At 53.7% G+C, this 26,418-nt stretch overlaps 1 protein-coding gene across 1 annotated transcript in view; it reads left to right on the top strand.

Annotated features, from left to right (window-relative positions):
- The first annotated feature begins 350 nt into the window (after positions 1 to 350).
- The window catches only part of TBX4 (T-box transcription factor 4), a 40,856-nt gene continuing 14,788 nt past the window's right edge, over positions 351 to 26,418 (top strand). The window contains exons 1-5 of the mRNA XM_074594580.1: positions 351 to 362; positions 5,260 to 5,418; positions 6,382 to 6,476; positions 18,609 to 18,728; positions 20,547 to 20,694. Of these exons, the coding sequence (XP_074450681.1) occupies positions 351 to 362; positions 5,260 to 5,418; positions 6,382 to 6,476; positions 18,609 to 18,728; positions 20,547 to 20,694 (534 nt within the window). The remainder of the gene's footprint in view (positions 363 to 5,259; positions 5,419 to 6,381; positions 6,477 to 18,608; positions 18,729 to 20,546; positions 20,695 to 26,418) is intronic.

Raw genomic sequence — 26,418 nt, 5'->3', positions numbered from 1 at the left:
TAAAACATTCGTTAAAATATTTACTTAATCGTCTAAAACAAAGCCCGGGAGCCTACAAACGTGCCCAGGTCAGGCAAATACACGCGGATAATTTCGCCGCACGATTTAGAAGCGGAGAATCACTTGCATTTAAAACCGCGCACATTTTCAGTACCCCCTTAGTGCATCTATTTTAGGCAGATGCTTAAGATTAAAGGGCCCACGTCAGCCCGTATCTTACCCATGCTTCCTGTCATCGTTTCTTTGCAATTTAATTTTGTGTTTTCCTTTCAGCCTGGAAGTGTTTGGTACCAGCCTCTTGGCAAAAGAGCCTGAGGAATGGAAGGGTAAAGAAATATGACCCAGCTGCTATGCACAATGAGGTTTGTAAGTCCTTGTATGGTATAAATAAGCATATTACACAGTTATTAGAAATTTGGCACTGTCCCTGTTTAGAAGCCCGAGTCTGATGCTGTGTAATTCCTCCCCAGTACATGCATAATTCAGTATTAGCACTCCATTCTTCCAGCCTTATTACTGGCCAAATTCGGCAACTTTTTCCTCAGTCCTCATCCATTCAAACCCTCCTCGGCAGTGTAAACCGGTGAGTTTCCGCTCAAGCCAATAAATCTATGCCAACCCACGCGGTCGAGGCTCGGTCCTGACTTCACGGGAGCCGGGACCGGAGCGGGATCGGTGGAAACGGGGGCCCCGAGCCGCCGCCGCCGTCGGGGCCGCCGGGTACGGGCTGGGGGCTCGCTTCTCCCCTCGTCTCCGTGGTGGCCGGCAGGTTTTCTCTGGGGGAAGAGGGGCAGGGTTTCTTTTTTGAGGGGGGGGGAAAGAAGAGTGAGACAAAGGGAGCGGCGCTGGCCGCCGCAGCTGGAAAAGCGGCGGAGCATCCCCGCAGGTACCGCGCAGAGCTGAGCCCGCTCGGTTTTTCCCGGCCCGCGGACTGAGTGTAATTATTGGAGAAAAGCGACAGTAAACTTTTATTAATCGCCGGTGTTTAGGGCCAAGGCATGAGCGAGCTCGGTGACAGTGATGAGTGGTTTGGAGCGCCGGTCCCTGAAAGCGGGGCTTATCCTCCCCCTGCCTGCTCCCTTCACTCGGCGATGATGAGCCGTGAATAGGAGCCACCCTGCCGTCGGGGATCCGGCCGTTTATCTGCCGGGTGATGACAGTCGGGCTGGTTTCGAGCCTCGCCGTGAATTGCCGGAGCCTCCGGAAAAACGCCCGGCGCTGCCGCAGCCGGGGGGCTCCGTCTCCGTCCGGCGGGGAGGCTTCTCCCCTCGTCACCGGCACCAGCCCCCCGCCCGGGGGATAATAAAACCGGTCGCAGCTTCCTCGAGCCCCACCAACCCCGACCCCACCGCCTCACCGAGCGGGGACAGCCTCCGCCGGGTCCGCACGGCTCCGAACGGGCCCGATACCGCCGCTCCGGCATCCCCGTCCGCACCGACGGGAAGGGTTGGGGCCTGGCGGGAGGAGGGGGAGGCTTTGGCTTTGCTTTAATTAAATCCTCCCCACCTGGGGATGGCCCCCTCCGCCCTTTTTTTTTTTCTGTTCAAGGGGGGAAAAAAATGCATTTAACGTAGGGAAGCGCAGCATAGGCAGCGTTCGTGATTCCTTCTGTCCGCGGCTGCGTGAGGAAGGGCCGGAGGGAGACTCACCCAAACAAACCCGAGCCGCCGGCACCGGACGCAGAGTAAACAACAAAATTCACCTTGCCGTGGAGCCCGGCCCTCGGCGGCCGCCCCGGGCCCCGCCGCCTGCGGGGAGAGCCCGGCCCGCAGGTGGGAACCGGCGGCGGGACAGAGCGGTCCAAGCAGAGGGCGGCTGCGGTGCCCGCATGCGCGCATCCTCCGCGGCGCTACGCGGCCTCTCCCCTCCCGCAGCGTGGGCTTGGGGTACGGGGCCGGCTCGTGGCTCAGAGGCAGCCACAGCCCGCGGAAACCACGCGGCCCGGCCGGGGGTCAGCGGCGGGGAGCCGCGCTCCGGGACCCCTCCCGCAGAGCCGGGCCTCCCCGCTCCCACGGCGGCCCCGCCGGGACGGCTCCTCACCCCCAGGCCCTCCCCAGCCCCTGCTCCGTCCGTGCGGGGGCAGGACGGGCGTGGGTCCCCACTCGCCCCGGCCCCGCAGGCGCACGTCGGGGCCCGCCGCCGGCCCGGTCTCACCTGTCGCCGGCCCCGCTCCCGTTCACGGCCCGCCGGTCCTGCGGGAATTGCTCGCCGCTCCCTCGCTCGCATCCCCCGGCCCGCCTGGGCCTTTTTTTTCTTTTCTTTCTTTTTTTTTTTTTTTTTTTTTTTGGTAGGAGTGGGGAAAAGGTTCATTAGGAAGTTGACCCCAGTTTACTTTTTATTCTGCTCCTGTTCCCAATTTCGGCACCACGTGACGGTGGGAGTGAGTTTGGGTTTAAATTCACTTTCAAGAAAACCCCGATAAAAATCCTGCCCCGTGAAGCCCCGCCGGCTCATGGCGGTGTCCCTGTGAGCCCGGGGCTGCGGGAGGCGAGCGGCACCTCAGCGCCCGCCCGGGACCCCCCGGCTCGGGTAAGCGGCTCCCGCCCGCCGCCCTTCCCGCGGGCGCGGAGCGGGGCGCAGCTCGGCGGAGGGTCTGCGCAGGGGCGCGATGCAGAGCAGAGGAGGATGTCGCGATATAGGGCAGTGTGCAGCAGTGGGGCTATCGCGATAGGCATAGATGCAGGGGTTACCGCGGGAGCCCGGGCGCGTTTCGGGCGCCGGTGGACGCGAGGGGCCGCTCGGCGCAGAGCGGGCAGCCCCGACAGCAGCGCTGCGGAGGGTGGTGTGGTATGTGTCTTGGTAATCGCGACAGCAGAGCTGAAGCGTCCTGTTCAGTCACGACAGCACTTGGGGGACTCTTCCGCGGGGTTTCTCGCCCTGATTTGGGGGTTTAGCTTGGCAGGCGGTGCCCGTGGCCTGAGGGTGCGGGGGCTCCTGGCCGGGGGTGTGCGGAGCCGGGAGCTCCTCTGCCCCTGCCGCCCTCACCTCGGGGTGGCCACGGTGGCCCGGCCTCACCGACGCTTTGTCTGCGGCCGCCCTGCTCCTGCCCGCCCTGGGGCAAGGCTCGGGGCTTTCTGTCGCGACCGGGGGAGGACGGGGAGCCCTCTCCCCCTCCCCGGGATCTCGGGGAGACCCCTCACACGAAGACAGGCCCCAGGCCGGCGGTTCACGGGCGGTTTGGCTGCCAGTGCAGCAGGGCCGGGGAAGCCGCAGGAGGCTGCGGACCCCTCCTGAAGCGTGACCCCGGCCCGGACCCGGTCCTTCCCCATCGCCTCTACCGGGCGACCTCGGCTGCTGCCGTGGTGTCCCGCCGCCCCGCACCGCCCGACTGCGGGGAGCCAAGGGCCTTTCCAGCGCGGCCTGTGCCCTCCGCGGCCCTCCTGTCCCCTCTGCAGCCCCCGGCCCGGCCCGGCTCCCCGGCGGGCAGTGGGGAGCGCCGGGACCATCGGGGCTGGAAGGGGGCGGTGGGGCTGGGGATGTTCCCCCCCACCGGACTCCCCCCCGAGCAGCGAGAGGCTCCGCTCGCCGCCAGGCCCGGCGCAGCGCCGAGGCAGGCCGGGGAAGGCCGCGGTCGGGCCCGGTGCGCGGGGGCTGGGCGGTCGCTGCCCCCGGCCGGTGCCCCCCGGTGCGGACCGTCGGGCGGGCGCGGGGCCGGGGCCGGGGCCGGGGCGAGCGGTCCGGGCCGGGCGGAGCGGGCCAGAGCCGGTCTGTGGGGACGTGATTGACAGCGGCAACGTCAGCAACAGGAGGGGAAGGGAAAAGGGAGGGGGGAGACAAAGAGGGAGGGAGTCGAAAGGCCCCAAACTGGATCTTTATGGAACATTTTCCGCCAAGATCAAGGGAAAGTGAATCCGCGCAGCGGGGGATGCCCCGCACGCCGCTGCCATCGGGGGCCGCGGAGTCGCGCCCGGCCTGAGCGCCCCGCGCAGCCGCCGCGCTGCCCCGCGGATGCCCTTCATGCCGCAGCCGACCCCAGGCGAAGCCCGGAGCCCCCCGCTGCGCCTCCTGCCCCCCGGCCGGCCGTGTGAGTTCCCGGGGTGCGGAGGGAAGGACGGGAGGGAGAGGGGGGTCCGCGGGTGCGGGGCTCCCTGCAGCCCGCCGAGCCCCCGGCCTGTGCCGGGGCAGCCGCCGCCGCCTGCCCCGCAGCTTCCCCGGCCCGCGACTCGGCTCCGTCCCCGTCCGCACCGGAGTCCCCGTCCGCGGGCAGGAGCCAGGCCCTCGGGGGTCGCCGCCGTCGCCTCCCACCTGCGCTCCCCCGGGTCAGCCAGCCCCGCGGTGCGGGTCCGGCACCGGGAACCTCCGAGCCTCACTCGGGCTGGGACCGTCCCGTCCCATCCTCCCGCCCGGGGGACCGCGGCGTGTACGGGGCGGCTGTGCACGGGAATTCGTGGAACTCTGCTGCAGCTGGAGCTGGGGGGCTCAGCCCCGCTCTCGCCCCCGGGCAGGGGACCGCGGTCGAGGAGCGCTCCGTCGGGGCCCGCCGCTACCGTCAGCGTTTCGCCGGTTTCTGTCCCCGCGGCTGGGACCCCGCAGCCTTCTCGGGGCCGCTCCCCTTCCGCGCCGGCGCTGTCTGTCTGTCCGTCCGTCCGTCCGTCGAGCGGGGCGGGCGGCCGCGTCCCTCCGCGCTGTAAAAGTCGGGGTTGATGCGCGGCAGCCCCGGCGGAGCTGTCAGGCCTTATCTTTATTGGCTTTTCCCAGTCTCCGTCCAAGTTTAAGAGGGGCCCTTTTATCTCGGAGCCCAGCACTCCGCCTGTTTACGCCGCCCGGCTCCGCCGCAGCGCTTCGCCGCGGCCCCGAGCCCCTGGAGCCCCCGCAGCCCCGACGGGACGGGGCAGGGCAGAGAGACCGGGCCGGGCCGGGCTGCCCTCCCCGACGGGTACCGGCCCCGCATGGTGGCAAAAAGCCGGGGCGGGCGTAGCGGGGAGGTGAGAAAGGGTCGGGGCTGGGGGGGGGTCTTGCGGCTACATCTGAGATGAGCCGCTCGGGCCTCAAGCCGGAGTGCAGCCACGCGTGGGCGGCTCCCCCGCGAGGACAGGCGGGCCCGGCCCGGCTCTCCCGGGCACAGCGGCTTTCCCCCGGGGCCCAGGGGTGTCACGTCCCAGCCTCGCCGAGTGCCGCCGCCTGAGGAAGGGCCGCGGGCCGGGCCGGGAGGGCCTGACCCCTCAGGTGGCCGAGGCCGGGGTTGAGGGGGACGGACACGGGGACTGGACGTGGCCCCCGGTGCTGCGAGCTAACGGTGCTCCTCTCTCCCCCCTCAAGGAAATGCTCCAGGAGAAAAGCCTGTCTGAAACCGAGGAAGGGTTTCCAACAGCCCCTGCGCCCGGCCATGCGGACTCCTCCGCCGGCTCCCCCGTCCTCGGTGTAGCCGGGGGGAGCAACACGCCGCTCAGCAGCCCGCAGCTCCCCGACCCCGAGCAGGTACGGCCCCGCGTCCTGCCCGACGGCTTCGCTCCTCTCCCTCCACGCCAGCCCGGCCCGGAGAGCGGGTGGCGGTGCCGGGCCTCCCGCGGCCGCGCATCCCCCTGGGCCACGATTCGGGGGTGGGGAATTGCGAGGAAATCACATTTTTCTTTCATTTTCTTTATTTTTTTTTTTTAAATTTATTTTTTTCCCGTGCAAAGCAGGCGGCCCCGCGCCCGCCGTCGGGTGCGGCAGGTCCGTAAGGGCGAGCCCGAGTGCCGCGGCCGTCGGGGCCCGTCGGGTCGCGGAGCCGCGGCCGCTCCTCCCGAGCAGGATCCGGCCCGGCGGTGGGTTTCGTTGGTTTTTTTTTTTTTTTTTGTTGTTGTTTATTTTGGGTTTTTTGATATTTTTTTTTTTCACCGCTAAATAAAACACCAGTCGGCCCGCGGCCTCTCGGCACGTCGCAGCTTCCCTGCCTTCGCCCCCCGCGCCCGGCCGGCGCCTCCGCGTTGCCCCCGGCATCCCGCGGAGAGGAACGGTGCCGCGCAAAAACCGCGGCCCTGGACGCGCGCATTGTTCAGCGGATGCGGGTGTCCCCCGCGGATGCTCCTGGCCCCGGTTTTTGGGAGCTCTAGGGCGACAGCGGGGCCCGTCTGCCCCATCGGGGCACGGAAACCCCTGAGAAAAAAAAAAAAATTAAAAAAAAAAATCCTTTTGGCCGCAGTCTCCCGCCAGGATGTGAAAGTCTGCAATTAAAACCGGCCTCGGTTTGTTTCTCTTATTTTTGGCAAACGGCAGCGGAATTTTTGGGACTCCATCCTCCTCCCGCACGGGCAGGACCGAGGCCGCGGTGGCTTCATCTGGTGCCTGGGCTGCGACGCAGCCACCGAGCCCCTCTGCCCTTCCCAAGGCCCTTCCCAGCCCTTCTCCTAGGTTTTCTCAGTCATTTCTTGCTGTTCTTATTATCTTTATTTTTTCCAGACAATAGAAAATATCAAAGTCTATCTCCATGAGAAGGAGCTATGGAAGAAATTTCATGAAGCTGGCACGGAAATGATAATAACCAAAGCAGGCAGGTTAGTGAAAATTCCCTGCAAATATGTATTGCTTCTGATCCGTATGAAATGTCCCTGTTTGACAAGACTGGGTTTTGCAGAGCTGCTATAATCAATCAGTGGCATTTTAAAAAATTATTATTGTGATTGCAGATTTCAGTAAGATCATTTTTTTTGGTGTAAACTCTGCAAGTGTTTAAGTGTGGCAAGGAGATCGTGGGTGCAAGAAAGAGTTACAGAGTCATTCGCTACATTTAGTCACAATTCTCTTTGGTAATTCTTCATTTTATTATTTGTTTGGTTTGATTTTTTTTTTTTTAAGATGTTAGTATGATTGTGGCTCTACTTTTGTTTTTTCTTTTTTTTTTGCCCCCAAAGCAAACCCCACTCCTCTTTTCTGCACAGTGCACTAAGATCTGTGCTGGGATACTTTGCACTAAAGTTTTAGCAATACAAAGGCTTAGGCTACGCTTTTAATCTCAAAACGGAGAGAGACAGGTACCACTTTTATCCTGTTAGATGTGGGGAAAAAAATCTGCCTTTCCTTGGAAACAAACAATGATTTTTACCAAATTGGAGCCCCCTCAGCGTGCACACCCAGGCCCGGGCCAGAGGGAGCCCAGTGGCTCACAGAAGCTTCACTTCGCTGGGGAACCCATCCCTGCGCCTGCTCAGCGCTCCCTTCCCACCCCGGCTGCTCAGGTGGGAGATGGCAGAATTAACATGAGAAAATTAACCTTCAGAATTAAACCTCAGACCATCACCAGCCTCGGGAGTCAGACAGTTCCCAAGAAAACTAGCCGGAGCTGGCTGTGGGCACCGAAATTTCTGTCCTTGGCTTCTGTGGCAGCGGGCTCGCACCGCTGCTGCTGGAAAAGAAAAATTGCCAGGTTTAGGTATTAAAATCCGTTTAATTCTAACAGAACTGTGTGGTTCTGCCATGTCCTGCCACTGCTGATTTTACACCGTGCTAGAGAGCTGTGAGGGAGAACGCTGAAATAATGGGGAGCAAGCAGAAAAAAAATTCCCCCAATATATACGCAGCCTTTTTTCTTCGCTGTGCTCCCTGATGCTTTGTGCAGGGCAGCCGGGGCGGGGGGCGGGGGGCTCGGGGCTCGGGTGTGTGTGTGGGGGTGTGTGTATGTGTCTTTTCTCCCCTGTTTGCTGCTCACACTGTGAGACCTAGACCCCAGCCCCCGGTTTCAGATTTGGGGAGTGATGAGCGGTTTCCCTCTCCTTTCCCCCATCCCCGGCAGCGCTGCTCTCCGCAGCAGCTGGCCGGCGCGGGGGAAGCTTTACTCTAATAACCAAGATATTCCCATTAGTCCCCCTGGAGAGGGGGTGTACGTCCCGGGGATCTTCAATTTGTTTGCTATTTGGCCTATTTATGAAGTGATTGTGCAGGTAACTCTGTCCTTATCGCGCTACGTTTTGGTGTATAAAATCTTAGGGCTTGTTCTGTAGCGTCTACTGATGTGAAGAGCCGGATTCATTTTGATAGGTCTGCTACCTAAGTCAGCTAAGACTAGGGGATCAAGACCTCAAATATTTCACCCTTAATTTATAGTATCTGAGTGTGTCTGTGCGGGACGTGTAATATCTTTACCAAATTCTAGACCCTAAGCATCCCAAATGTGCATGTTATCTCTTTGTAAGTCTTAACGTGGATTGTTTAAACAAATCCATATGTATAGGGCTCAGACCCACATTCTTTGTCCGGTGGAGCTGGCAGTGCACACGTAGTCACCTTTCAGGAGCAAGGGGATGGGACTGAGGGGTTGGGGGGGATTGACCCCAAGATGTACAAAACTTTGTTTTTGAAGTTATCAAGCCAAACTCTCCGTTTGTGAAAATGAGTGCAGCACCAGGCAAGCTAATAGCATTTTTATTTATTTTTTTTATAAATAGTTTTTAATTTAAACAAAAAAAAACAAAAAAAGAGAAGAAATGGACAAAATGCTGATGAAACAGAGTAGCCACTTCATTTCTTTTCTCTGCGTCCAAGTGCAAATGGTGTCAGAACAAAGGGCGACGTTTTTTTATCAGTGTGAGCCGTGAGCCCAAAGGCCCCGCAGCCCCTTCCGCGGGAGCGCAGCCCCCGCCGGCCCGCGGCGATGGATGCTGACGGAGCCCGCACCCGGCTCCCTCCCGCCCTGTCCCGGGCTCTCCAGCAGCACCGAACACGAAATATACGGAAAATAATTAGCGTGAGGACGGCAGAAATAATCGAGCGACTTAAATCCCGCCGTCGCTGAAGCCCCTCGGTTCCCACCGAGCCTGAGCCACCCGTGTCCGCGCCGGCGGCCCGAGAGCGGGGCTGTGCCCTAATCGTTGCGCAAATGACGGCAGGAAAATTATCACTTCACGCAGATTTTACTTTGGCCCGAGCTATTTAAATAAGGAGTAGCAATAGTAAACCTCCTCTTGACCCAGTGAAAAAGAAAATGATGGTTAATGGAGATTTGTATGCACTTGCATTTAGCGTGAGGGGAAAGAAGAGGGAAAACGCCTAATTGCAGGCACTAATTAGGACTCTAATCCCCCTCCCAGCAGGCACAGAGATGCCCCTGAATGCAGTCAGTTGAAATCACTTAAATGTCGGTCTGTCTGACCTCAAGGGGCACAAACGAAAAGAAATTGAAGTCTGATTTTTAAATTTCAAACAACAACAACAACAAAAAAGTGACTTTAACGACAAGTTCACTCAATGGAGAGGAAATGTAAAGCTCAGCGGAAGCGTTAATTCCATGGCAATGGTGTAAAATAGCCTTTTTGTATAAACAAGGCAAATATTGATAACTTAGTGGGGGCGGGGGGAGCGGGAAGAGGGGGAGTCATTTGTTTCATTCTTTGTAGAGCTCCACAGAACGAGCCAACTATAAATTATCGAGAATTTAGGGCTGAGAATTACTTTGGGGGATTATTACTCCCTCTTAGGACTGATCTGTAGGAGACATTAGGAGAACACAGCAAGCTCAGCATTGAAATAGAAATCATGTTGTTGCCAAGAAAACTTGATTTATAAAGTGGAAACATCTTTAAAATGCACTCGCTATCTTTTTAATGTTCGACTGCTTCATTGTGGGAGGGGAAAAAAAGGAGAGATTATTTTATATTAAAAGGATCATCAAAAGATAAAAAGTTTATGTTAGCAAAGTTCCCTGAACTTTGCATAAAACCGCTCGCCTCCTTCAGACATAAAACCCTGCCCATCGCAGCGCCCAGAGGATGGGACGCCGGGCTCCATAAATCAGAACCTTTGCTTGTTCCTCCGATTTGAGGTTTGCTCTAATTAGGAATTTCTACTCCAGAGGCTTTTCCGTTGCTGGGTTTTAAAGCCTGACTTACGCGTAGTGCAAAAATTGCCCGATCTCTGCCGTCGCCGGGAGCTGCCGGTACCAAACCGGCGGGGAACGGGATGAAAACGCCGGTGGCGTTTTGCAGAGGAGTTTTTTGGGAAGGCAGCTCGGCCGCTGCCGCCGTTGCAGATGAAGCCCCGTCGGTGGGGTGGGGTGGCTGCCAGCCCGGCTCCGTCCCCCCCGAAGGCAGCCTCCCACCGCCGAGCCCCGGCTGCGGCCGCCCCCGCTCCCCGCTCCCAGCGTTGCCTTCCCGGGGCATGAGCCCAGCACCCCCCCGACCTGTGTATGCCTGTGTTTATAAATAAGGCTATAATTGATCACAAATCCTCCCACTTATTTAAAAAAAACCCAAACAAAATCAAACTAAAACCAACCAAACAGAAACACCCCCCCCCCCCCAGCATTTTCCAGGTGGTGAGGTGGTGTTAAATCAAATTAATAAAATCGCTATCGATTGTAATAAAGGCGACAGGGTGTATTAGAGGGCGGCGATGCAGATGTGCATCTGAATCCTTCCCTTCGCTCTGGGCGTGCGGGTCGGGCTCCTCACACCTTCCCTGCCGGAGTCTGGGCATTCCGTAGTGATGGGGTTGTGTGAGGGGTGGGTAAAGCAGAAAGCAAACGAGGGAATTCATTATAAATCTCGCTTTCCAATTTGCTCTTATGTACTATTATTTAACTGAACAATTGTATTTTTTTTTTCCCCCAAATCTTGCGGCAAACCCTGCTTTGTCTCTCATAATTCTTTGTGAAATCTCATCCCCCAGACCTTATTTCTGCTGGAAGTTAATCTTTGCATACACAGTCTTCCTGGCTCAGGATTTCTTTCTTTCTGTTAGTTTTTATTTCGCTGTAGCTGTTCCTTAGTCTTTTTTCCAAGGTGCCAGTCTTTGCAGCGTTGCAGTTTCTCTCCAGATATTGCCAGGGACAAACAATTTGATGCAGCTTATGGCTAACCAGTAAAAAAATACCAGGTCACAGGATGTCTGATCACATTTTTGTGAATGGTTACTGAAGAGAAAACACTACGTAATTCCTCTATGGTAGCACAACCATCCCAGTGATGCGAACAGGAGGCTTGGGATACTGGAACTGAGTTTTGGCTGGAGTGCAGGACGCGCACAGGTACAAAGATAGCTTCAGTCTTTATGGTAGCAGGTTTTAAGAAGCATATGTAGGAAAATATTGCACAGGAAAAAAATCAATAAAGCAGCTTGCATGTGTGGAAAGGACGCAAACCCCCTTTAGATGTTCAAGTTTCATTTTAAAAGTGGCTTATTTCAGTTAAAAAAAATCTGTTCCTAATCAACTTTAGTAAACCAAAATAAAACTAGTTTTTAGGACATCAAGGTCTGAAGAAGTATAAATGCTTTGGCTAAGCTGGTGCAGCTTTCCTCTGTGAATAATCCTTTAAAAGTTAAATTTTCCATGGCTCTGTAGGGCATATGGATGCCCAGTTCTCATTACAATTAAAGGGAAATATTTGTCCAGAATCTTTTGAGGCAGTTACAAGAATCTCTGCTAAAGGTTTTTGATCCAAAAGCAAACCTTAATATCCGAGATCAGCGTTGGAATGTGAGCCATCAATTTAAAACTTGGAAATAAAGTAGATATTTAAGGAATGTTTGATCTGCTTAGTCCTAAATTCGGGGTCCTGGAATTACCCTGTTAGGGCAAATGCCTGCTTTTAGAGAAAGGAGCAGGATCAAACTCCAATGGCTCTTGGCCGCGCTGCCGAAGATGTCAACGTCTCTGGCAAGGAAGACAGAGCTCGTGCTCGCCGAGTAGAATAGGGATAGGATTTTAGTTTTTAATACGCTTCTCCCTTCAGACATCTATCCTTGCTTTGAGTTTGCTAGAGACATGGGATGCTCATGGTCAAGGGTCTTCCCAAAGCTTTCCCCGCTCATCTTCATGCTGGAGCTGCAGCAGCACTGGCCAGGGTTTCAAGGAAGGGTTTGGTCAAGGCCAAACCTGTTGGGGAAGGTCCCCACCATCGCTCGGGCTCTGCCTTTGCGTTGAAGGCTCCCGGGCACAGGGGCTGTGGATCATCTCCTGCTCTGCACCGACGAGCTGGCGCATGGCCTGCCGCCGACGCCAGGGCTGCCGATGGCTCCTCCGAAAGCCCCCGCGGAGCCCACGCAGCTGGAGGGGCTGCGCCATGGAGGGAGGGAGCAAACCTGCCCTGAAATGCTGCAGCGCCGGATCGTTGGCCGTGCTCTCGCACAGCTTCGCTCTGAGGTACCTCTGTGCTGTGCTGCTGGTGCCGCCGGAGGCTGCAGCACCCACCTCTCCTGTCCTCCGGCACGCTGGGACCTTTTCTGCTCAACTGCAGTTACGGCAAAACGAAAGCACTGGAGAAGCATCCCACAGCAAGAAGCCTGCCCGTGTTTCGAGTTACCGTGGGGCAAAGAGAGGAAATGTTCCTAGACCATGAAAGCAGCCATCCAGCTAACCAAATTCTCAAGTATGTGAGAAACAATGTTTTATTTAAAAATGAGATGCGCTAGCCAGAAGAAAAAAATACAACCTCGCCATTCCAAAATATAAAAATCCCTTAACTGTCTGACCTTCTCATCACTAGGTCATGGTCCTGCCACCAGATAAATCTCTCCTATCTGTCCATAGACTGAGAGTTCAATGTTGCTTGTGTTAGTGACAGTGAATTTGGGGCTGAAAAATGAACTACTGATGAGAACTCCTGTTGAACCTGTATTGTTTGTTATTCTGAGGCAAGGATCTGGCATGGGCTAATCCAGCACTTCAAAGTTAACTGCTCTTACTTTGTATACAGAGCGTCATAGCGGAGTGGCGTGGGTGATAAGAGAAATAAGGGACTGAGGGTTAGGATACACTGGGAAAATGGGACCCTGTTGAAAAACTCTTTGATCTCTTTAAAGTATTTTCTGAAAGCAAGAATCTATCAAAAAGGAAATGCCATTTAAAAGGCTAAAAGAAACAGCTGACATCCCCAAATTTGTTTTAATCTGCTCCGGAGAATATTATTTTTAAAGATGCGTTAAGTCAGTGGAAGAAATACTTGTCAAAAGAAGGGAAATTAGAAAAAACGCAGAAAGGTCATCAGAATGGAAACGTGGTTCTTGAAGCCTCTGCACACCATTCCTTTCCCTCCTAACAATGAAGACGAGGAGAAGCATCCTTAAGCAGCCATGGCCAGTTCTCAGGAAGAATTTGGGGCCACATTAGTCATTATTGGGGATGTAGGCATGTCGTCTGCCTCGGTGTTTTGAAACCATCGCTGGAGGCACCTTGGCATGCCCAGCAGCTCCTGAGGAGGTGGTCTTTCAGCCATGATACGGCTTGTTAGCCAAGAAGTTGAGTGATTTCTTGTTTTTCTGATCCTTTCACAAGCTGATATGCAAAAGCATCACCTTTCCAGACAGCACCATACAGCAGCTTCTGAAAAATCCAGTTGTCGCTTTACTTGACCACCCCAAAATCAAGGACTGTAAAATCGCTGTCTATCTTTGGAAAGCTTTGTCTTATTGAAAGTTCTTGTGAAAATAGGACATCAACTGCTGAAAGGCTGTGGCACATTTTTACCCCCCTGAAAGGACAGGAGGAAGCGCTCAGCAGTATCTGAAGCGCCATCCACCCCACAGGGAGACGGGGTGAGCACCAGTCCGTCCGCACGTTCCCAGGGGCTTCAGAGAGCACCGACAGCCTTTGGTGAGGACATGACTTGAGTTGCTCCAACAGGACTCAGGTGTCTTGTTTCCATGCAGTTTTCTCCATGGAAATACCAGTTGAGGTCCCCATGGCTTCCCTGCTTACCACGTGCCGGGCAGAGAAACCCATTCCCAGCTGGTGCATCAGCAGGAGCATCAGAAACGATGTTTGCATCTAAGCAAGGAAGGTCAGACCAGTCCTTGTGAGCAGGAGGGTGGTGAGGCCCAAGGGGTTTGCAGATGCCACCTCGTCACCCAGCAGTACCCTGGTATGAGCCAGTGTCCCTGACATACACAGGTCCCGGCGTGCAGAGTGGCGCGGGGCAGTCGGTGCTCGGACGAGTGTTTTGAGCTCTTTGATCAGCTCTGATGCTCTTGGCTTTTCTGGCTGCATTAGATTGCTGTCTCCTGCCCAAAAAATAAGACTTTATTGGAGCTGGGAACCTTGCAGTCGCCCATCTCTCCAGGACCAACCAGGCCTGCTCCCATGAGGATTAAAACACTAGATGCCCATGAAGTGGCTAAGTCTGGAGAGCCCGAAAAGCTGGGAACTGCTGCCTCAAAAGAAAGCAGAGCTTTCCTCTTATCGCTGTCTTCCAAATCTAACCAACCAATTACACATTAATTAAACTTTGTTTGAACATAATAGAAGCTTTGGCTCCATGTCAGTAACTGCTCCATGGTCAAGGGGATTGAATAGTAATAGAATAAATAAATAAACAAGAGATGCTTATTCTAACAGTTCATTTTAAAACAATTTGTGAATATCATGTAGAGATAAAATGTGCCTAGCATAAACTTAGCTAAGCAATGACTACTTCATTATCAGAACAAATAATTCACTCGCACATCATCTTTGAAGCTTGGGAGGGCTACAGGATTGTGCTGCTTGTTTATTTTCCTGGCTTTTACTGGTTTTGCTACATTTCATCTGCACAGAGCTGCAGGGAGGGGTTTAGCCAGGACTGTGGCAGTGCGGTGCCAAGCCCCGGCGACGCCGGACCCGCTCCCAGCGCTGGCGGTCCCCAGAGCCCCCCTGCCCTCCACAGGGCATCACCCCACACCTTGGCCCCTGGCGACTGGGTGCCAGACTGTGGTATTTTAATGCCGTATCAGATGTCCCGCTCTCTGAAGCGAGGCACCGTAGCCTTCCCCCTGTGATCTCTTTCTTTGAGGGCAGTTTTCTTGTGTAAATGTAAAAACTGACTTAATTTTCCTCTCTGAAGGGCAGTGCGAGCTGCTGCCATCGCGGAGCAGCACCATGTGCGGGGAGGGAGGTTGAAACGCGCCTGTTAGTGCCACCAAACCCAGCAGGGAGCTTTGAGGGGTGCAGGAGACCGTCGGGACGGTGCTGGTGGTCCCTTCTGCGCTGGGCTGAGCTGGAGAGAGGGAAAAGTGGGTTTTGAACGTGTCCAAAATTGAGGTCTAGTGACTGTTTTGCAGAAGACCAGGCTGTCGGGGCTGATGCTTGGCTGCTCGTGCTGCGTCCCTCGTGCATCGCTGGCTGTCACACGGGCTCGTCGTGGGCTCGTGGCCGGTCCCTGGGCAGGCAGGGGGGCTGTGGGGCTGTCCCATGTCAGCTGGGAGCAGCCATCCCGCCTAATGTGTGCTGGCGGTTTCGGCACACACCTTGCGTGGCTTTCAAAAAATGTAAGATTTTTTTCTTCCTCTAAAGAGGAAGAAATTGATCCGGTCCTGGACTCTCCCACCCCAAGGGATGGTGGCAGCGTTTACACCTTCAGGGCATTCACCGCCGCCTCGGGACAGTGTGTCCGACAAGGCTTTGGGTCTGAACAAAAGACGATGAGGCTGGGAATGGCTGTTCTCAATATCCTGGTTACTGGTGGCTTAAACTTCACCTAATAGTCGGCTCATCCTGTGCTGCGCCCGTGCCCAGCGCTTAACCTCGCTGAGCTTCCCGGCTGGCATGGCCGCAGCCGGGCTGCAGCCGCCTCTGGTGCTGGAGGTGTCACTGAGGGTCGGATGCCGCCCGCTCGGACATGCTCCCTAAATTCCCAATTGTTGTAACTGTTTTTTTTGTAAGCTCTCACCCGTTTTGGAGCTACGTGCGGCAGTGGGAAGGAGGGTGGGTAAAACGCGGGTCTGCCTGGGTCTTGCTTCAGACCCCCCACCAGAGCCAGGCTGAGATTTCCCAGAGCTTGGCAAGAGGTTGGCAAGTTTTTATTGCCGCACTGGGTTATTCTTCTGCCATTGCCGGTCCCTGAGCGATAGATGATGAAGCAAGCTATTGTCAGGGAAAGCTGGCCGAAGCAAAGCATCCTCTGCGGAGACGCCCATCCGCCCGAGAGCTCCTGCCTGCAGAGATTTGGCAGCGGGGCCGGTTATGCAAAGCCGCTGCCGAGCGTGGAGCCCGTGGCTGTGAGTAGCTCCATTGACCTGGAGTAAATCTGGGAGAAGGAGGCAGGTTTTTGGCCCCTTCCCAGGGTTGATGGGGAGCTGTATAGACCCACTGTAGGCACGGCCCCGCTCCCGGGCAGGGCTGGTGCAGCCCAGAGCCTCTGCCATGGGTTTCTGCTCCCCTCTTTCAAATGGGACATTTAATAGGGCCCAAGACATGATATTAGGTGCTCTCTCCTGCCTTTTTTTTCTTTTTTTTTTTTTTTAAATTGAAACTCTATGACTGCATTTTCTTGGACCCGGCTCTTCAGTTTGTCATGCCTTCCCACCAGAAACGCACAACCCATGTTTGTGTCGTATTGCAACGAGATATTTACTAAATGAGTCTCTGCCAAGGGGTTGAGAAATATGTTTTCATTAAGAAAATTAAACTGACAAGTCCCTGGACAGCACATTAGTCGCATATTTTTTTTTTAAAGCCAAAATGCAGCAGCTAATAATAATGATGAAATGTCCGTGCACAGCCAAATTACTAAAATCTACCCCATGTTTTCCTGGAAAAGAATGCGGAGAGTTGGCAAACTTGGTTGTAGCTGGGCTTGTCGATTGCTGAGCACAATGCTACCACTGCAAGATACCGAGCGGTTTGCAAGTTAAGCAACACCTTCAATCAGATGCGAGTCCCCATTTGTTATCCTTAAAGAATTTCAGCTGTATATATTATAGTAGTACTTTGGCTCTTTGTATTTATTTTAGACGGCTATACTAAAGAACATTATAAACTCAGGCATGTCCATGCTATATGAACTCCATATGCTGAAGCTTAATTTTAAATGCCATTAAAAAAGCACTTAACATTTACAATATATCAGTCCGGCTACTTTAGCAGCTTGGATGTACTACAGTAAATGAAATGATTGAGGAAAAAAAAAGAAATTCAGAAGCTAGATGTTATAAAAATCCCCGATGCAGGACATTCGCCCGGTACGACGCAGTAAGTGTCGAATAGTATCCATCTCATTTCTGGTTTTTAATCAATTCCTCCTCTTTTTTTGTTTCATTTTCAAATGTCATTTTAAGGCCTAATTTAAAAAAAAAAATAAAAATCTTGGCATTCAGATTGGATTCCTTATGCAATTTTTTTCAATGTGTGAATTGGGCTGTGTATTCACAAATTGAAATGTCCTACTGTATTTACCCAGGTGCTTACCTGTAGGAGGACAAGGTTAAGAGGAGTGCAGAGTTTATGAATGAAAATCAAATACGGACATTGGTAAACCACCCCTTTTTAGTCCCGGCTAATTACATGGTAAACATCTGGAATTTATGCAGGGCGGGTAAAAAGAGTCGATTGAAATGATTTCAAACAGGGCCCATTTTGTTGCCTTCTCCCCAAGCAGCGACAAAATGGTGCTGCAGACCTGGGCCAGCTCAGCCGGCCGGGGGACAACGTGCGGGGAGAGGAGGGATAAAACTGGGGGGCAAAGTGGCCTCGACGTCCGACGGAGAAATAACAGCAGAATTTGGGTAATTAGAATGACGCCAGGATGTAATGTTTCTCATCCTCTGTTCCCTTATGCTGGTGGAAAGGAGAATTTTCTGTTCTGGCTGGTTGCTCGAAGGCCGTGATGAGCCAGTTTGCCCAATTGACTTGTTTTTTTCACTGAATGAGGAGGAGAGTGGGAAGAGGGAGCCAAGAAAATGGTTACTCTGAGGACGTAAAGTGCCTGATCCTGCAAATCCTGGCTCCTGCTGCAGTCTCGGGGGCTCGGGAAGCCCATGGCAGTGCCCGTTCCCATCAGGGCCATCTCCTTTGGATAGCAAGACCAGCCTGTGATGGTATATACTGGTTTCACGGCCATAGCTTTATAAAAAAATATTCTTTAATATTGCGAAGATTCTTTAGACTTGTAAGATATATGTAAATGTTCTTTAATAATACAGTGGTTTATGTGATGTTGCCCATTTGGTGTTGGTTGCTCCGCATCCGTTAAAGTCAATGGTAAATCAGTGGGACGGGAACATTTTCAGCAGGGAGCTCTGTGGTGCTCCGGGTTCGAACAAGGTTTAACAGCGCGCTGTGAATTTGGGAAATTCAGGAAGGCCAGAGGAGCAGGCGTTGTCCACAGGCTTTGTCCCCCAAGGCTTTGCCAGTCCTCGGTTTTTGGTCTGTGGTGGGGAATGCGGGTTCAGCTACTGTGTTGGGAGGGGGTGTGGTGGGACCTGGTGCCGTGGGCATTGGGAACGTGTGGATGAGAACGCTGTGTGTGCTTTGTTTCTGCTGAAGTCGAGTTAGACCTCATGACTTTTCATGCACGTTCACGGCAACAAGAAATTTGCATCTTTGAAGCCACACAGAGCCTCCTGGGGGCTCCCTGTCCAAGCCTCCCATAAGGAGGGATGTGTTGAACACCCATCTCTCTCTCTGCACCCACCTTTTCCTGACACTGACCCATAACCCCCCCCTCTATCTATCGTCAGCCATATTTATGCCCCTTTTAGCACTGGCCCCGTGCAGCCCATGCCCTGGAAAGGCTGAGTTTGAGTCAGGTGACGTATAAACAGCAATAATGTTTTGTAGCTCATTTGTCCTGGCGTGAATTCATCCCATGGTGGATCTCTCATTTGTCCTAGCGTGAATTCATCCCATGGTGGATCTGCCTTTTGGGGCTCTGCTCCAAGTTTCCAACCCTTCCAGTGCCACTCCACGTTGCTCACTAACGTGTTCACCCTTTGTTTTTCCTAAGGAGGATGTTTCCTAGCTACAAGGTTAAAGTGACCGGAATGAATCCCAAGACCAAGTACATCCTGTTGATCGACATTGTCCCGGCTGACGACCACCGGTATAAATTCTGTGACAATAAATGGTAAGAGAACATTTCTGTTTGCCTTCTTTTCCATAAGAAAGTTGAGATGGGATTGACCGTTTGCTGTGCAAACTCAGAAACCAACATAAATACCTTCCCACCGGAGGGATGCCAACATCCCAGAGCTGTCTTTCACGGAGCAGCGATAGATACAAGAGCCAAAGGCTGGAAGTTAAAACCAGACAAATATAAAATAAAATATTCTTAATGGGCTGGGTGATTAACTGCTGGAGCAAACTGCTGCTGATGGAGGTGGTGGATTGTCCATCCCCAAAGCGCTCGACATGGGGTGTCTTCCCGGAGGAGATACTTTAGGCCAAGCATAGGTGGTCTGGCTGTGTGCGGGTGTACGAGGGTAAAGCCTCAGCCCGCAGTATGCCAGAAGCTGGGCCAGGTGATTTAATGGTCCATTTTGGCCTTAAAAATCAGGTATCTATGTGAGTCAAGAGAAGTTTTAAATTCCTTTCTTCTGTAGTAATATTTTGCTTTTAGATCCGCTATAAAGTGAAATGTGGGGCGGTTTTACTCAAAGCCCTGGTTCAGCCGTGCTGATCCGGCAGAGGAAGGGAGCCATGATTCCCTCTATCGCAGTCCGATGCAGATTGAGTTTAGAGTCTTTTTCTTTTAACTTAGTCTTCCCCAGAGTTTCCTTTTCTTCTATTATTCTTCCCTTCCCTGTGCCTTTGATAGTAAAGTTGCTTACCCAAGAGACAGAAGTGATTTTTGCTTTCTGATGAAGGAAGCGTGTTGTTTTCCCGTTTGATTTTCACCCCGAACGCGCCCGGCAGCCTCCCTCGCCGCGACTGTTCGCTTTGCGTTTCCCAAACCCTTCCACCCACTGCTGCCTGCTGAAAAGACGAGCAATGGAAAACTTCGTAGTCATCTCAATGGGAAGGAGCCTGGTGACATCCCATAAAACTGTAATAATTTACTTGGACATTAGGGCTGCTCTAGTTTTTAAAAAAATCCCTTTTCCACTTGCTTTTGTCCTGGAGTGCCGCTGGGCAAGAGGAGTGGACTGAGGGCTCCATGGCACGACGGCCACTTTGTGTTTTAACCATTAAGCCCTAGATGATGGACAGTTGTTAACTCTGTTTAATTTAGCTTTTGCCAGCCCTAGAGCTGTTTCCCCTTTTCATTTTATTGCTGCTGGAAAGTCTCTGTTGGTTTTGGTAATATTGCTTTTATTGGTGCTTTAGAGGAGGAGAACAATGCACAGCAATGGGGGAGTTGCCATCAAGTGGTGTCTCATGGCTGGGTCTTGTGTCCGTGAGAGGTGGTGGTGGTGGTGTGGGGACAAGGGGGGCTGGCAGAAGGGTACGAGGGGCAAACACACAGCTCCGGAGCGGGGAGCAGCCCCTTCCCACTGGAGCTGCCACCCAGGCAGGGGCTGTGTGAACCCTGCATGGCTGCAGAGGGTGCACCCATGCTGGTACTCGCTCCTGCTCCTCAGTACCTTCTCCTGGGGAAGTGTGTGAGACCTTCTCCCCTTGCAGAATGGCCTTTGGAAGGCTTCATCCTCTCCAAAAACCTAGACGAGACTTCCTTCTTGACCAATGCCAATGCCATTGCCCTGTAGAGACACTGCTCCAAGGAAATACCATGCAGGAGCAGGGATGGAGTTACTCTGCCAGCCTGAAATGAGAAGGCCTAAAGCCCCCACGAGCAGCAGGAGACTCTCCGAGCCCCCGTGCCCCAGTGCATCCCTCCAGGCCTGGCGGGAGGGTTGCTGGGTTGAGTTCAAGGACAAAACGCTCTCGTCGGCCAGGCTGGTGATGGCTGCTGAGGTGATGCAATGTGTAACCGCTGTGTTTGCAGGATGGTGGCCGGGAAGGCAGAGCCGGCCATGCCGGGGCGGCTGTACGTGCACCCCGACTCGCCCGCCACGGGAGCGCACTGGATGCGGCAGCTGGTGTCCTTTCAGAAGCTAAAACTCACCAACAACCACCTGGATCCCTTTGGACACGTAAGAGAGACGTTCTGCAAGGGTTTTGGGTCAGGGGTGGGCCCGCGATGCCGAGTTTGGATCTGGACGGGGAGGCTGGTTGGGATGTCGCAGTGAATTTAATAGCGAGGAGCAACATTTTCTTTGTGCCGGCAGCGCTGCTGGGTGGGGAGTGCCGGATGCTGAGGGAGGTGGGCTGCCATTGCTGTCTGCGTGCTTCCCCTGCTCTTGGGGATGCAGCCTCTGACTTGCTCAGTCCTGTCCTGCCAGATGCCACCGACCTTTTATTTTCTGCCCAGGAACTTTCCAGGCAGCGCTGTGGGATTTTCAGCCTGGCTGTTGCCGCGCGCTGTACATACAGCTCGCAGAAACAGGTTGCATAAACTCCTTATTTTCCAAGCTGGCTTTGGCAGCCCTGTAAAAGATGAAGTATTTTATTTGGAAAATCTTAATTCATGTGTCTTGCGAATGCAGAAGCGGGAGGTACACAGTTATCTGCCACAGTGCGTTCAATAACTCAGAACAAGGGCCCTTCCAGCCTGCCAGGCCAACGAGTGCTGAGATAATGCGTATAAAAATACGGACCTGCCTGGTTTGCACCGTCCGAGATGAAAGTCACATAAAATAAACAAACCTTGCTGGCTGGAGGAAGGGAAGATAGAGTTTAAAATCCTTTTAGGTTTAATTCCAGCAGCTCCTGCCGGTACCACAGGTAAGGGAATCTCCTTCCTATCATCAAAGGTGTTTTTCAACCTGCTGGTGTTTTAAGCAGCTGCAGTTTGGGGGGGTGAGGGGGGGGTTGTGAAAAGGTCCTGAAGAAGGGTGCAGAGGGAGAAGGTGTTGCTCAAAATGATCATGCATCAAGCCTCTAAAGAGCAGGTTTCCATGTGGAGTCAATTGTCCCGATGCCACCCAAAAGCCATGCAGAAAGTGCGATTCCAGCACTTCCCCGTGCGAAACCAGACGGAGTTTAGGGGGCTGACTCTAGAGGCAGAGTGACCCTCCCAGCATAAAACACTGTTGAAAAACCCAGATTTTTTGCAGCGTTCGTAACTTTCTGCAAACTCCAGACTTTAAAAAGCCAGGGCCCTGATGCCGCGCGTCGGTGCCGCGGCGGAGCCGGGCTCGGTGATAACCCGGCCCCGCGCGAAGCCGGCAGCAGCGCCGGGAACTGACCCTCTTCCCCAGCCCGCTGACCCCGCAGAAACATGTGTGAACTTCAAAGGCTAATCAGGACCGTTTAACGCCGGCGTTATTAATCACAGGCGATCTCGCCCCTTCACTCTTGTTGAAGGTGGAAAGCACCACGGAAATGAAATGAAAACAACTGCGTTAAGGGTCGCACAGTAAAAATTACATAGAGCCCATAAATGCCGACATTTCGGTGTCAGCAGCCGCACCGACCTGCTCGCTTTGCACGTGGCGTTTTTTTACTCCTGTGTTTTTCTCTTGGTTAACTGTGTAGCTTAATATATGACTGTTTACGTTGTAAAATGTAAACTATAAAACATACAGGATGTTCAATGTGGCCATAAAACAAACAGGATGTGCAGTGTTGGTTTTGCAACTTTAAAAGTTTGCTTTTCCTGACTTTGTCATTTTTTAACTGCGATTTTAACACTGCATTTTAACTGGGAAGATTTTTGCCCCCCCCTCCTGTTAATAAACAGCCTGTTTGTCCTCCCACGGAGCTTCCCTAGTGACACAGAGGGACTCCAGTTTGCATTTTGGGGTGATACCCGCAGCACGATGCGGTGGCCACGCTCCAAATGAGCCCTGCGCAGTGCCCCCGTGCCACGCGAGCTGCCCTGCCTCGCACACCGCCCAGACATTTTCCCAGGGAAAATGCCCGGAATTACCTGTTTTAAGTGCCCAGGTCGCTCTGAGGTTCAGGCACTGACAACCTGCCTGGATAAATGGGATTTAGCCCCTTCTCGGGGGGGCCTCGTTAGGCTTCTAAATTAATCATCTGCTTTAAAGAAGCAGTACTCCACTTTTTGCTGTGCCGGCGGAGGAGACCTGGACTCTGTACCAGGCGAACGTGAGTTTTCCTTTGGGCTCATCCTGAAAGCGGTTCTGCTGCTGTTGCAGGGGTGGCCGATGTCCTCGGGACACGCGGTGTCTGCCTGGCATAGCGCAGTCCTCCCGGCCCTGCCGGCAAAGGCATTACATTATGAATAATAACAGCGTCTCATTTCTAGGAATTTGTTCCCAGTGATTGCAAACGCTCTCTTAAAGTGCCCTAAGAAAAACAAGTCAGAAAACCCACAGGGTTTGTTTGCCTTCTCGTGCTCCAGCGAAGCCTGCCTGCCATTTCCTTTTGTCTTTGATTTTCTCCAAACCTCAAAACCGCGTGGAGCGATGATTTCTGCAGGCTGCCACTGGGGCTTTTTTTGGTGTGCAGGCAGCTGCCCAGCCAGAGCCGCGCCGGCTCGTCCTCCCTGGCACCATCGGCCACCGTGGGTGCCCGCAGGTGTCACGGCACCGGGCTCCTTACCTGGCTCCCACCATCCTGGGCTCCGGCTCCTCTGGCATCCCCAAATCCCGCAGATCCCAGCCTGCCCGCAGCATTTTGCTGCATGGGAGCGATCCCCTCCAGCCCCTGCCATGCTCCGATGCTTTGGGCTCGGATCAAAACCGCACACCAAGAAATATCTTTGCGCTAAATACTCCTTTTCTGGATTAACCATTTTTTTGGTGCAGATGCTTATTTAGGGGAAAAAAAGAATGGGGCTCTTCCAGCTCCCCTGCATGTTCACCTACTGGTTAACGTTGAGTGTGGGGAGCTGATGGTCGCGTTGGGATGTGCGTGTTGTCACAGGGTCTCGCAAGAAGGACGTGGTGGATTTTATGGGCTCGCGCTCGCAGATGCAGCTGGAGCACGGCAGGCTGCCGGGCTCCATCCCCGTCCTCAGCCGCCCCGCGTGGCACAGGGGGACACCGGTTTGAAGGGCAGACACACCACGGCGTGGGGCACAGCTCCTCTGAGCACCTGGGATCTCACCTGGAAAACAAGCAGGCAGAAATTTCACATTATTGCAACCAATTCGTTGATAAATGAACCCGTGCCCTGACTCCCTGCGCTGCAACAGCTGCTTAACGTCAGGGACAAGCAGCCCCACAGAGTTCATAAAGAGAAGTGTAGGTACATTTGAGGCTTAAAATAAGTAAGTTAAACAGCTTAATTAATAAGCCACGGAGCTGAAGCCCTTGCTGCAATCCACGGAATTAGGCTGAAGATTATTTACCGCACTGGCAGGAGGGGATGCCTCGCAGGCGGCGCTGGAAAGCTTCGCTTTCTGACACCGAGCCCATAAAACCCAGCCACCAACTGTCCCTCCTCAGTCCCAAAAACCACGCTCCCGCTTCTTCCACCGGCCGGTTATCTGCTGCAGTAAATGAGTAGTTACAGTCAGAGCCATGGGAGGCATTTTTCAATAAAAAAACCCATGCGGATTTTAAATCAGCAGAAACTAAGCGCAGAGCTTTGTAATCTGCCTGCAAACCCCTCTGGTTGAGCAGGTTTTGCGGCAGGTAAGCCCGTGCCCAGCTCACGCACCACGGCCTGAAAATGTGGACTGTATATTTTCCTCTTGGGGGATTTTTCGACCATGAAAGGCTTCTTTCACACCGGGCTTAACAACTGAGAAATGCTCATGTTGAGAATGGATTAAGAAATCAGCAGCTGCCCTAATGTTTAGCTACGGCGCGGTCTATCTGATCCTAAAGAAAGCATTGTAAGCCGCCTACGCTTAGAGTAAAATCTTAATTTATGTATTTTCAAATCTTTACATGCAGAGATAATCAGCCTGATGGAGTCTCTGATTTACACAGGGCTGGTGAGTGACAGGGTTAGTGATTCTGGCAGAGCCGATGTGTCGCTCTCTAATGCCACGTGAATAACAGGCGGTTGCGTATGGTCTGTCTGCAGAGACAAAGATACTCTCTTCGGCGCCATCAATCTGCGCAGGGGTGGCATATTCCATACCCATTCCCAGCGTATTCTGCCTGGGAAGCACCTTGCTATGTTTTCCAGGTGAAAACTGGGAATGACTCCTCCGTCATGAAGCAGGTTATAGCACTGCAAGTGCTAACAGATCGGTTGGCTAACAGCAGCCGCAGATGATGCACAAAAATAACCTCTCCGTTGGAAAGGATAACACAACACTCGTATTTCTTTCAGAAGGTTAGTTCAGGGCACAGGGGGAAATATTGAGCGAGCCCTGATGAGTATCTCTGCCGTGATAAATGCTCATGAATGGAATTCCACTTTCTGCAGAGGTTGAAAGTATGTAAACAGCGGCGCGGAGGGCGCCCGTGAGACGGTCCTTATGGCCGCTGCGGGCAGCTCCCAGCCCCAGCAGGTGAAGGATGCTCAGGGCGGGTGTGAAGCCGCCGAAGGGGCACGGGCCGGAGGTTTGCTGAGGGGCTTCGGCTCGGCCCCGCCGTGAGGTTGTTCTCCTGTGCAAGTCATTTCAGTTAATCAGCATTTTGTTGTTGTCGTTGCTGTTGTTGTTGTTGTTGTTGTGCTGTTTAGGCTTTTCTCCATCTCCTGCCTCAAGGTGGTGCTTAAGCTGCTGAGACTGGCAGCTCTCTGAAGCAAAAAAATCGTCTCTTTTCTTTCCTACTTGCAGTGCTGAGCAGTACAGCATGCGTCCCCGGGACACAGTGGTGGCAGAGAGAGCTGTCACCCCCCCCATCACACACAGCCCTCAGCCCTGGCTCCCCTGGGCAGCGGGCAGAGCCAGGTCCCTGCTCCCATGGGATTGTGGGGGCACAGGGACCGTCCCCCGTGTCCGACAGCAATCCCGGCACAGCCAGCCCTCCTGCCAATGTCCATAACAATGGACATAAAAGTACATAATAATGTACATAAAGGTACTTAACGTACCTCGAGGGGTGGTGAGGATGAGGAGCATGGGCTAGAAACTGCCCAGATGCTGCAAAGCAGCAGAGGCTGTTAATTAGGGCAGATTTTAGTTTGTTTTTACACTCTGTGCATGATAGACGGGGAGGACACGAGGACTCCTATCAGGCGCCACTGAGAGGACTGGCCATGCCGAGTGCCACCTTTCCGTCCGGCGTCGGGGCGGGCGGCGGGTTGGTGACTCCTCAGCTGGTCGTTCTGATCTGCTGACCTTTCTCCTGAGGACCTTTCGAATGGGGTTTTCAGTATCCAGAGGAGATAACAATGAGCTGGGTGGCAGCTCCCAGGGAAGCCCGTTTCACCAGATGCACCGTATCTGGGAAAAAAAACCCCATGTCTTACTCTCAGCCCCCGCTTCCCCCGGTTTTAGGCAGGCTGTGAACACGCAGAGCCTCGAAAGGCCAGTGCTCGTAGGCACCGAGTGACGCTGGAAAAGGGCAGAGGAGCAAGGACATCACATCGGGGTTCTGCTGGTGGCCGTGTTAATGACTCCACTGAAATTAAAGCTCTGCCAGAGGAAGCAGCCTTTCTCGTGGGCTCTGCAGCCAGGCCAGCTCAGAAAGGGCGATAGCATCACATCGGTATTTTTGGCAGGCTTCGGCTGGGACCAGATCAATCGGAAATTACTATTTTCTTTTTTTTTTACAAAGATATTCCTGGGGGGGAAAACAAAAAAAAAGGCAAGTAATAAATGAAGATTAGAAGTGGAAATTGTGACAAATAAAAGTAGATATTTAATTTAATGCCCCCAACACAGTATTGCTAAGCTTGGTTATGTTATATACCCTGTACCTACCTTGCTCCTTGGCTGCTGATGG

The sequence above is a fragment of the Larus michahellis genome, chromosome 7 (genome assembly GCF_964199755.1).
Source record: "Larus michahellis chromosome 7, bLarMic1.1, whole genome shotgun sequence".
NCBI classification, from domain to species: domain Eukaryota; kingdom Metazoa; phylum Chordata; class Aves; order Charadriiformes; family Laridae; genus Larus; species Larus michahellis.
The sequence above is the reverse complement of the archived record's forward strand: the minus strand, read 5'-3'. Positions and strand labels throughout refer to the sequence as shown.